The 12,298-nt window shown below is 46.0% G+C and overlaps 1 protein-coding gene across 1 annotated transcript in view; it reads right to left on the bottom strand.

Moving 5' to 3' along the window:
• Positions 1-7,628, bottom strand: part of LOC145344388 (uncharacterized) — a 68,762-nt gene extending 61,134 nt beyond the window's left edge. Inside the window, exon 1 of the mRNA XM_080191516.1 lies at positions 7,519-7,628. Within this exon, the coding sequence (XP_080047642.1) occupies positions 7,519-7,570 (52 nt within the window). The 5' untranslated portion in view covers positions 7,571-7,628. The remainder of the gene's footprint in view (positions 1-7,518) is intronic.
• Between the last annotated feature and the right edge of the window lie 4,670 nt (positions 7,629-12,298).

Below are 12,298 nucleotides of genomic sequence, written 5' to 3'. Positions count from 1 at the left end.
CTCTGTTCCCTCTCCCTGTATCGTATCCCAGTTGTCTGAAATTGCAAGTTGTGGCTCATTTCCTGATACCTCTATGGGGCAAGGACAGAGGTGGGGTGTGAACCACCTCAGCCGATACGCTGAGGGTTGAACACTCTGCACCACATTTCAGCTACTTTGCAATGGAACTAAATCACGCCCCCCCCTCCCCATCCCACTATCACTTACTTGAAAAAGGCTGAGGCATCTTTCGAGTGTGCCTCAAGAAGGAGGTGCACTCACACTCTCCCTTCAGTACCAATGGCGCCACCCATCCATGGCAACAGGCTCTCCCCAGTTGGATTCTGGCAGTCTTCAGAATCTACCGACTAACATTAATTGAATGGTGGGCATGGAGGCTGCTCCCTGGAGGGTGATATGGGTAGGTGCACTGCCAGAAGAGCTGAATCAGGATTGGGAAATGGCTCTGGCTATTGAGTGTTTCAGAAGTTGTTGAAGTCCTTTGCCTTTGTCTCATTCCAATAACCCTTCACTTCTCTTCATTTCCAGCACATAATGGAAACCTTTCTCATTTATATTACCAGGATCTTCACTGACAATGCAGTATTGAAGGGAAATATAGATAAACACATGGAAGAAACAGCATTGTAGAATAATGTTGATAAGACCATGAAAAATAGGAAGAGTAGGCCATTCAGGCCCTCAAGTCTGTTCTGCCATTCAATAGGATCATGGCCGATGTGACAACGTTCCTCATGTCCACTTTCCCTGTATCCCTCCCTGATCAAAAATCTATCTAACCTCAGCCTTAAATATACATAAGGGGCCAATGTTTCTGGCCACACTCGCCCCAAGACTGGAAAATCCCGCCCAACACCGATGGACCTTTCCATGGGCATGGTCCGTGTCCCACCTGCTAAGATTCCCATGGTGAAGATTCCATCCCTGGACTCTGCCCCCACAGCTCTCTGTGGCAAGGAGTTCCAAAGACTCACAACCCTCTGAGGCAAGAAATTCCTCATCTCTATCTTAAATGGCTGCCCCTTGATTCTGAGACTATACCGTCTGGTCCTAGACTCTCCGATGAAGGGAAACATCCTCTCAGCATTTACCCTATCAAACCCCCTAAGAATCCTAGATGTTTCAATGAGATTACCTCACATTTTTCTAAATTCCAGTGAGTAGAGACCCAGCCTGATAAACCTCTCCTCATAAGACAATCCCTCCATATCAGGGATCATCCCAGTGAACCTTCTCTGAACTGTCTCGAATAAAATAATATTGTTCCTTAAATAAGAGATCAAAACTGCTCTCAGTGCTCCTGGTGTGGTCTCACCAATACGTTGTACAGTTGCAGCAAGACTTCCCCACTCTTACACACCAACCCTTTGGAAATAAGGGCAACATTCCATTAGCCGCCCCCATTACCTGCTATACCTGTGTGCTAGCTATCTGTGTTTCGTGCACAAGTTCCCCCAAATCCCTTTGTGTTACAGCTTTCTGCAGTTTTTCTCCATTTAAATAATATTCTGTTCTTTCATTTTCCCTTCCAAAACTTCACATTTTCACATTATACTTCATTTGCCAAGTTTTTGCCCATTTAACCCATCAATATCTCTTTGTAAATTGTACCCCTCCTGCAACTTATCTTTCCACCTATTTTTGTGTCACTTGCAAATTTGGCTACAGTACATTCACTCCCTTCCTCCAAATCATTAAACTATATCATAAACAGTTGCAGTCCCAGCACTGATCCCTGTGGAACCCCACCAGTTACGGGTCACCAACCTGAAAGAGAACCCCTTAATCTGATTTGCTGTTCCTGTCCATGAGCCAGTTCTCTATCTAAGGCAATATACTACCTCCAACAACATGGGCTCTTATCTTAATATATAATCTTTTGTAAGGTACCTTGTTGAATGTCTTCTGGAAGTCCAAATACACCACATCTACTGGTTCCCCTCTACCCACTCTGGTTGAGACTTCTTCAAAAAATTCTTATCAATTCAGCCATGCTAAATTGATCCCAGTGTTGGGGGGGATTAGCAGGGTTACAGGGGTTACAGGGCCTGGGTGGGATTGTGGTTAGTGAAGACTCGATGGGCCGATGGTAAAGAACATAAGAACATAAAAAAAAATGGTGGCCATTACAGAGACGTGGCTGCAGGGTGACAGGGACTGGGAGCTGAATGTACAGGGCTATCAAGTGTTTAGGAAGGATAGACAGGAGGGAAAAGGGGGGGGCGTAGCTCTGCTGATTAAGGATAGCCAGCCTCTTCCTTTTTATATATTTATAAAAACTCTTGCTATCCTTTTTTATATTAAGCGCTAGCCCAGCTTCATAGTTTCTCCTACCCTTCCTTATCAACTTCTTTGTCAATCTTTGTTGACATTTAAACCTCTCCCAATCCTCTTCTCGCCCACTACTCTTAGCTACTCTAAATTCCTCCGCTTTTAGTTTAACACTTTCCTTCACCTCCTTTGTTATCCACGGCTTATTACCTCTCCTCCTACTATCCTTTTTGACCATCGGAATAAATTTCCGTTGAGCACCAAGAAAGATTTCCTTAAAGATCCTCCACTGCTCCTTAACAGACCCTCCCTCCAACGCGCTCTCCCAGTCCACATTCGCCAATTCTTCTCTCATCCTACCGTATTTCCCTCTATTCAAACAAAGGACGCGTGTCCGGGAACCCAAAACAGAAAAACAAGGAATGTAGGAGAAGGGATAACCAGCTGTGGTTATCGAAGGAAATAAAGGAGTGTATTAAATTAAAAGCTGATGCGTTCAGAGTGGCTAAAAGTAGTGGGCGATTAGAAGATTGGGAAAGGTTTAAAAATCAACAAAGAATGACTAAGAAGTTGATAAAGAAAGGAAGGATAGACCATGAAGCTAAACTAGCACTAAATATAAAAAAGGACAGTAAGAGTTTTTACAAATATATAAAGAGGAGGAGGCTGGCTAGACTGAATGTTGGACCCTCAGAGGGTGAGAGGGGGGATTTAGTGGTGGGAGATGAGAAAATGGATGAGGCCTTGAATAAGTTTTTTGCCTTGGTCTTCACGGAGGAGGACGCGAATAGTTTGCCGGATATTAAAGATAGAAGGATGGTAGGAGTTGAGGGCCTGAATGCGATTATTGTCACTAGAGAGGTAGTGCTTGATAGACTAATGGGACTGAAGGTGGACAAGTCCCCAGGACCAGATGGAATGTATCCCAGGGTTCTGAAGGAAATGGCAGAGGTGATAGCGGATGCCTTAGTGATTATTTACCAAACTTTGCTGGACTCCGGCGAAGTGCCGGAAGATTGGAAAACGGCTAATGTTGCGCCGCTGTTTAAAAAAGGTAGCAGACAAAAGGCAGGGAATTATTGGCCGGTTAGTTTAACGTCTGTAGTTGGAAAAATGCTTGAATCCGTCACCAAGAAGAAATAGCGAGGCACCTAGAAAGGAATGGTTTGATAGAGCAGATGCAGCACGGATTCGTTAAGGGGAAGTCGTGTCTGACAAATTTATTGGATTTCTATGAGGATGTGACTAGTGCAGTAGACAGAGGGGAACCGATGGATGTGGTGTTTCTAGATTTTCAAAAGGCGTTTGATAAGGTGCCTCATAAAAGGTTGCTACAGAAGGTTAGGATGCATGGAGTTGGGGGTAAGGTGTTAGTGTGGATAGAGGATTGGCGGTCTAATAGGAGGCAGAGAGTTGGTATCAATGGGTTCTATTCTGATTGGCAGTTGGTGACTAGTGGACTGCCGCAGGGATCAGTGCTGGGGCCTCAGCTATTTACCATTTGTATAGATGATCTGGAGGAGGGGGCTGAGTGTAGGGTGACGAAATTTGCTGATGACACGAAGATGAGTGGTAAAGCAAATTGCTTGGAGGGTATAGAAAGTCTGCAGAGGGATCTGGATAGGCTGAGCGAGTGGGCGAGGACCTGGCAGATAGAGTACATAAGAACATAAGAAATAGGAGCAGGAGTAGGCCATCTAGCCCTTCGAGCCTGCCCCGCCATTCAATAAGATCATGGCTGATCTGTCGTGGCTCAATTCCACATTCCCGCCCTCTCCCCATAACCCTTAATCCCCTCTCTTATCAAAAACCCATCAACCCGCGTCTTAAAAATATTTAGCGAGGCAGCCTCCACCACTTCAACGGGCAGAGAATTCCAGAGATTCACCACCCTTTGAGTGAAGAAGTTCCTCCTCAACTCCGTTCTAAACCGCCCCCCCTTTATCTTGAGGCTGTGCCCCCTAGTCCTGCTATCCTTTCTGAGTGGGAAGAGTCTCTCCACCTCTATCCTATCCATCCCATTCATCATCTTATACGTCTCAATGAGATCTCCCCTCATTCTTCTAAACTCTAACGAGTACAAGCCTAATTTATTCAGCCTCTCCTCATAGCTCAACCCCCTCAACTCCGGAATCAGCCTAGTAAACCTCCTCTGCACCCCCTCCAAGGCCAAAATATCCTTGCGTAAGTACGGTGCCGAAAACTGCACACAGTACTCCAGCTGCGGCCTCACCAATGCCCTATACAGCCGCAACAAGACGAGATTATCCACTTTGGCAGAAATAATAGTAGGAGGGATTACTATTTAAAGGGCGAAAAGCTGCAGCATGCTACGGTGCAGAGGGACCTGGGGGTCCTTGTGCACGTGTCGCAAAAACCCAGTCTGCAGGTGCAGCAGGTGATCAAGAAGACGAATGGAATGTTGGCCTTTATAGCGAGGGGGATAGAATATAAAAGTAGGGAGGTCTTGCTGCAACTGTACAGGGTACTGGTGAGGCCACAGCTGGAGTACTGTGTGCAGTTTTGGTTGCCACACTTGCGGAAGGATATTTTGGCCTTGGAGGGAGTGCAGAGGAGGTTCACTAGGCCGATACCAGAGATGAGGGGGTTGGACTATGAAGAGAGACTAAATAGACTGGGTCTGTACTCATTGGAGTTTAGGAGGATGAGGGTGGATCTTATAGAGACGTATAAGATAATGAAGGGGATGGATAGGGTAGAGGTAGAGAGATTCTTCCCACTTAGAAAGGACAGCAGGACTAGGGGGCACAGCCTCAAGATAAGGGGGGGGCAGTTTAGAACGGAGTTGAGGAGGAACTTCTTCACTCAAAGGGTGGTGATTCTCTGGAATTCTCTGCCCGTTGAAGTGGTGGAGGCTACCTGGCTAAATATATTTAAGTCACGGGTAGATAGGTTTCTGATAGACAGGGGAATTAAGGGTTATGGGGAGAAAGCGGGAAAGTGGAACTGATCCACTTCAGATCAGCCATGATCTTATTGAATGGTGGGCCAGGCTCGAAGGGCTAGATGGCCTACTCCTGCTCCTATTTCTTATGTTCTTATGTTATGTTCAAATGGCCTACTTCTGCACTGTAATGACTCTATGATTCTATTGTAATTAGTCAGACACCATTTCCCTTTTCTGAAGCTAAGCTGACTCTGCCTGGTTAGGTTATGATTCTGATGAGGTCAAATGAAGAATGAATGGACGTTAATGTGGATTTTAAACATCAACATGAAGCCTCAAAACAAGCAAAATATTACAGATGCTGAAAATCTGAAATAAAAACAGAAAATGCTGGATAAACTCCATAACCTGTGGAAGGATCATTTCCATCAGAAATGTTAACTCTGGGGGGTTTTACAGCCTCGCTCCTCCCGAAACCGGAAAATCCTGCCCGAGGTCAATGGACCTTCCCATTGTCCACCCCGCTGCAGGTGGGGTGATAAAATTCCTGTATTACATAAAACATCGAACATTCCAGTGCAGTACAGGCCCTTCGGCCCTCGATGTTGTGCCGACCAGTGGACCCGATCTAATGACCCTCTAACCTAAACTATTCCAATGTTATCCATATGCCTATCCACTGACCATTTGAACGCCCTTAAAGTTGGCGAGTCCACAACTGCTGCAGGCAGGGCATTCCACGCCCTTACTACCCTCTGAGTAAAGAACCTACCTCTGACATCCGTCCTATAATTACCACCCCTTAATTTAAAGCTATGTCCCCTTGTGTTAGCCATCACTATCTGAGGTAAAAGGCGCTCACTGTCCACCCTATCCAATCCTTTGATCATCCTGTATGCCTCAATCAGGTCACCTCATAACCTTCTTCTCTCCAATGAAAATAACCTCAAGTCCCTCAGCCTTTCCTCATAAGATCTTCCCACCATACCAGGCAACATCCTGGTAAACCTCCTCTGCACCCTTTCCAATGCCTCCACATCTTTCTTATAATGCGGCAACCAGAACTGTACGCAATACTCCAAGTGTGGCCACACCAGAGTTTTGTACAGTTGTAATATGACCTCACGGCTCCAAAATTCAATCCCTCTACCAATAACACACCGTACGCCTTCTTAACAACCTTATCAACCTGGGTGCCAACTTTCAGGGAGCTATGCACATGTACCCCGAGATCTCTCTGCTCGTCAACACTACTAAGAGTCCTTCCATTAGCCCTATATTCTGTACTCCTGTTATTCTCACCAAAGTGAATCACCTCACACTTTTCTGTATTAAACTCCATCTGCCACCTCTCAGCCCAGCTCTGCAGCTTATCTATGTCCTTCTGCAAACTGTAACATCCATCCTCACTGTTCACAACTCCTCCAACTTTGGTGTCGTCAGCAAATTTACTAATCCATCCTTCTAAACCCTTATCCAGGTCATTTATAAAAATGACAAACAGCAGTGGCCCCAAAACAGATCCTTGAGGTACACCACTTGTAACTGAACTCCAGGTTGAATATTTCCCATCAACCACCACCCTCTGTCTTCTATCAGCTAGCCAATTCCTGATCCAAACTGCTAAATCACCCTCAATCCCATGCATCTGCATTTTCTGCAATAGCCTAACATGGGGAACCTTATCAAACGCTTTGCTAAAATCCATATACACCACGTCAACTGCCTTACCCTTATCCACCTCTTTGGTCACCTTTTCAAAAAACTCGATAAGGTTTGTGAGGCACGACCTACCCTTCACAAAACCGTGTTGACTATCCCTAATCAATTTATTTCCCTCTAGATGATTATAAATCCTATCCCTTATAATTCTTTCCAAAACTTTGCCCACAACAGAAGTAAGGCTCACCAATCTATAATTCCCAGGATGGTCTCTACTCCTCTTCTTGAACAAGGGGACAACATTTGCTACCCTCCAGTCTTCCGGCACTATACCTGAAGCCAATGACGACATGAAGATCAAAGCCAAAGGCTCTGCAATCTACTCCCTAGCCTCCCAGAGAATCCTAGGGTAAATCCCATCCAGCCCAGGGGACTTATCTATTTTCACACTCTTAAGAATTGCCAACACCTCCTCCATATGTACCTCAATCCCGTCTAGTCTACCACCTGGTATCACAGTATTCTTCTCGACTACACTGACATTTTCCTGTGTGAATACTGTCGAAAAATACTCAATCAGTGCCTCTCCTATCTCTTCAGGTTCCACGCACAACTTCCCACTGCTGTCTCTGACTGGCCCTAATCTTGCCCTGACCAATCTTTTATTCCTGACATACCTGTAGAAAGCTTTAGGATTTTCCTTGATCCTATCCACCAAAGTCTTCTCATGTCCTCTTCTAGCTCTTCTTAACTCTCTCTTTAGCTCCTTCCTGGCTAATTTCTAACTCTCCAGTGCCCTAACTGAGCCTTCACGTCTCACCTTCACATAAGCCTCCCTCTTCCTCTTCACCAGAGATTCAACTTCCTTAGTACACCACGGTTCCCTCGCTCCACCACTTCCTCCCTGCCTGACAGGTACGTATTTATCACGGACTGGCAGTAGCTGCTCCTTGAATAAGCTCCACATTTCAGATGTTCCCAGCCCCTGCAGTTTCCTACTCCACCCAAGGTATCCTAAATCTCTCTCCACACAGGCTGACAGACCCTGCTGAGTTTACCCAGCACTTTCTATTTTTATACCAACATGGATCCGTTGGGCCGAATGGCCCATTTCTGTTGTTGAATAAATGTTATACAGGCAGTGAGAGAGAGAGAGAAAGAAACTAGTCCCAAAGATAAACTTTCCAGCAGACTCTGCCCCTCTTTGTCAGAGCGTTTGCAGCCAATGTCCCTTCCGCTCCAATATCTCTTCCACTTTCGTTTCGTCTGATACAAACTGCAAAGGGAAAATCCGAGAGGGGAAAGGTGTGAATGGGATCTGTGGGGGAGGGCTGGGGGGTACTGACCCAGGGGCAGGGGACTCTGTATTACTGGGACAGAGACAGAGGGTCATCCAGATCCAGCAGATATAACTTTAATATGAGCTTGGGATCAAGAATGTAACTGCCCCAAGTAAAGTCGCCCCACCTCCCTGGGGGGCAATCTCAATCTGGTGGTGAACCAGGGCAGAAGGAAATGGACACCCGAAATTAACGCCAGGTTAGATGTGACCCTCCCCCATTGAGAATAGTGGGGGGGGGGGGGGATTTGATCCCCAAAACTCCACTCACCGTCGCTTGAATCCACTCTGGAAGCCATTCCCAGATCTGTCACAGGATTCCGCTCCTCGGCAACAAACTGCAAAATTAACTTTCGATTTCCCCTGTCTCGCCTTCTCAAAATTGACATCCAACCGAAACCAGGGGGAGGGCGGAGATAGACAGCACTCAACAGAGGAGGGAGATCACTGCCAGAATCTCAGCTGAGGGATCCCATTACAGGAGGCTTGTTAGAAAGAGTTTGACATTTAAGACCACACTTTAAAAACAATTGTTGGCAAAGCCAACGTTTATTGCCGATAATAACAACAGAAAATGTTGGATAAACTCAGCAGGTCTGGTATCGATACCCTTTCAGACTTGTACAAGGCTCCAGTTCAAAGACGTGCGGGTTAGGATGGATTGGCCAGGCTAAATTGCTCCTTAGTATCAGGAGGACTCGCTAGGGTAAATGTAGGGATAGGGGCTGGGTGGGATTATGGTCTGTGCAGACTCGATGGGCCGAATGGCCTCCTTCTGCACTGTAGGGATTCTGTGATAACTCCAAACATTAGCTCTGTATCTCTCCACACAGCCTGCCCCAGCTGCAGGATTCTCCAGCATCCCTGTTTTTGTTTCAGATTTCCAGCATCTGCAGTATTTTGCTTTAATTGCCCCCTCTCTGGGTGCCCTCGAGCTGCTCTCTCTTCACCTCTTCTGTTTACCTAAAACTATTAGAACAAGTACCCTTGGTCAATAACCAAATAGACAAATCTAATTGGAGTGACAATAAAAATAACAATTGCAATCGTCGAATTGCTACAGTGCAGATGGAGGCCACTTGGCCCATCGAGTCTGCACCAATTTTCTGACAGATCATCTCACCTAAGTCTCATCCCTGTAACCCCGTAAATACTACCCGCTTACCCCACCCAACCTACACATCTTTGGGCACTGAGGGAGAATGTAGAATGGCCAATCAACCTAACCTGCCTATCTTTGGATTGTGAAAGAAAATGGGAGCACCTGGAGGAAACCCAGACAGACACGGGGGGAATGTACAGACTCTGCACAGACAGTGACCCAAGCTAGGAACTGAACCTAAGTTGCTGGCATTGTGAGGCAGCAGTGCTAACCACTGTGCATAACATAATGGCAAGGTTAATTAGCACTTTCTGGTATTGAAGGCTATTTGCTGCAGCAACCTAGGGGAGAGGTTTATTGTGAATATCCAGATGTTACCCGCAATTTATCTGCTTTGCTGTTAACCTCACAGAGATACTCAGGGATCAGCATGACCTGAAAGATACATGTGATGGCATGGTAGCACAATAGTTAGCATTGCTGCCACACAGTTCCAGGGACCCGGGTTTGATTCCCAGCTTTTTTTTAAGTTCTTTATTTATTCATTCGTGGGACATGGGCGTCGCTGACTGGCCTGCTTTTATTGCCCGTCCCTAGTTACCCGAAGGCAGTTGAGAGTCAAACACATTGCTGTGGCTCTGGAGTCACATGTAGGCCAGACCAGGTAATGACGGTAGATTTCCCTCTCTGAAGGTCATTAGTGACCCAGATGGGTTTTTCCAACAATCGACAATGGTTTCATGGTCATCAGTAGATTCTTCATTCCAGATTTTTTTTAATAAATTCAAATTCCACCAGCTGCCGTGGTGGGATTTAAACCTGGCTCCCCAGAACATTAGCTGAGTTTCTGGATTAATAGTCTAGATTAATAATAATAATAATAATAATTCTGGATTAATAGTCTAGATTAATAATAATAATAATTCTGGATTAATAGTCTAGATTAATAATAATAATAATAATAATTCTGGATTAATAGTCTAGCAATAATACCACTAGGCCATTGCCTCCCCAGCTTGGGTCACTGTCTGTGTGGAGTCTGCACATTCTCCCCGTGTCTATGTGGGTTTCCTCTGGGTGTCCTCCCACAGTCTGAAAGACGTGCTGGTGCTGGTTAGGGTGCATTGGCTGTGCTAAATTCTCCCTCAGTGTACCTGACCAGGCACCGGAATGTGGCAACTAGGGGATTTTCACGGTAACTTCATTGCAGTGTTAATGTAAGCCTACTTGTGACACTAATAAATATACTTTAAACTTTAACACGGGGGGACCCATTGGGAATCCCGACAGAAGCACATCCCCGCTATTTACACAGGAATTTTAAATTCCCCATTGCTGGATTTACCATGATTGGCCAGAATGTTCACTGTTTGCCTTATACTAACGCTGGATTTTACTCAGATTTACTCAGTGCTTTCCATCAGATACTAAACCACTGAAACAAAATGCATCACCTTGCATTTACCTGAATTAAACTCCATCTGCCTCACCTCAGCCCACTGTCCCAGTTGATCAAGATCCCGTTGTAATCTTGGATAACCTTTTTAACTGTCCACTACACCACCAATCTTGGTGTCATCCGCAAACATACAAACCTATGTTCTCATCCAAAATAAAACCATTTGAAATAAAACCTGAAAATGCTGGATAATCCCAGCAGGTCTGGCAGCATCTGTGGAGAGACAGAGTTACAGTATTGAGTCCGTATGACTCTTCTTCAGAGCTGCAGAGGGATGGAAATGTAATGGATTATATAGGTAGAGAAACTGGAGGAACAACAGCGTATCTTCCGAGTAAACAATAAATTTCCAGCAGGACTCAGGGTAGCAGCCTCCTGCCCTTGATTCAAATACAATAATGCATTGAAATATTTTTGGTCCAGCTGAAATGCCCTAAAGATGGCACCTCTGACAGTGTGGCATTCCTTCTTCATGCAGCAAGGTGCGATGATTCAGAATGCACTGTCTGTAAGAAGGTTCAACATTAACCTGCAAAAGAGAATTGCCCAAAGCTCAAACTTTACAGAGAGGAGGACAGAGGGAATTGGATAGCTCTTCCAAAAAACTGGTATACGCAGCACGATGGGCTGATGGGCCCTTTTGCCCTCTAAGACACTACAGGCAGGCGTTCGTACTTTGGGTCAGGATTTTGACATCAAGGCCAGAAGCGGCTCCTGACCCAGCACTGTGTTAGGCACACAGTGACCTTGCAGCAATATGACTGGATTGGCCAAGTAATAGCCAGGGGTGGGGGTTAGGTGGGGGGGGGGGGGGGGGTAAAGTCTCAGAGTCATGCAGAGCAGAAAAGGCCCTTTAACCCATTGAGTCTACACTGACAATATCTACCACTGAAGTCGCGCTCATCCAACTTTCCTGTATTTATACCATATCCTTGAGTGTTATCAGGCTTCAGGCGCTCATCCAAATACTTTTTAAAGGTTGTAAAGTTTCCAGCCTTCACTACCGTCCCAGGCAGCGCATTCCAGATTCCCACCCCCTTTGAGTGAAAAAATATTTTCTCAAATTCCCTCTGAATCTCCTCCCCCCCGCCCTAAAACTCTGCCCCCCTCGTGACTGACTCTTGAACCGAGGGGAACAGCTGATTCCTACTCACCCTGTCCATACCCCTCACAATCCTACACACTTCAATCATATTCCCAGCACTCCCCCTCAGCCTTCGCTGTTCCAGAGAAAATAATCCAAGCCTATCCAGACTCTCCTTCTAGCTTAAATGCTCCATCCCAGGTAACGTCTTGGTGTATCTCCTCTGTACCCTCTCCAGTGCTGCCACATTGTTCCTGTAGTGAGGTGCCCAGGGCTGTACACACACAGTGCTCCAGCTGTGGCCTCACCAATGCTCTGTCCAGCTGTCCGATGAAGGATATTGGGCAGGCTCTCGAAGCTGCTGGGCCAATAGGAGGCCTCCTGTGCAGAAGAAGCTGCAGCCTCCACGATGGGTAGTGGATTAAGAGGCCCTTTCCTCAGCACCTGTAAAACTTGTGACAAAAAAAGGCCAC

Source organism: Carcharhinus amblyrhynchos, chromosome 6 (assembly GCF_965287045.1).
Source record: "Carcharhinus amblyrhynchos chromosome 6, sCarAmb.v2.hapA, whole genome shotgun sequence".
In the NCBI taxonomy this organism is placed as follows: domain Eukaryota; kingdom Metazoa; phylum Chordata; class Chondrichthyes; order Carcharhiniformes; family Carcharhinidae; genus Carcharhinus; species Carcharhinus amblyrhynchos.
This window is presented reverse-complemented; position numbering and strand designations above follow the sequence as displayed.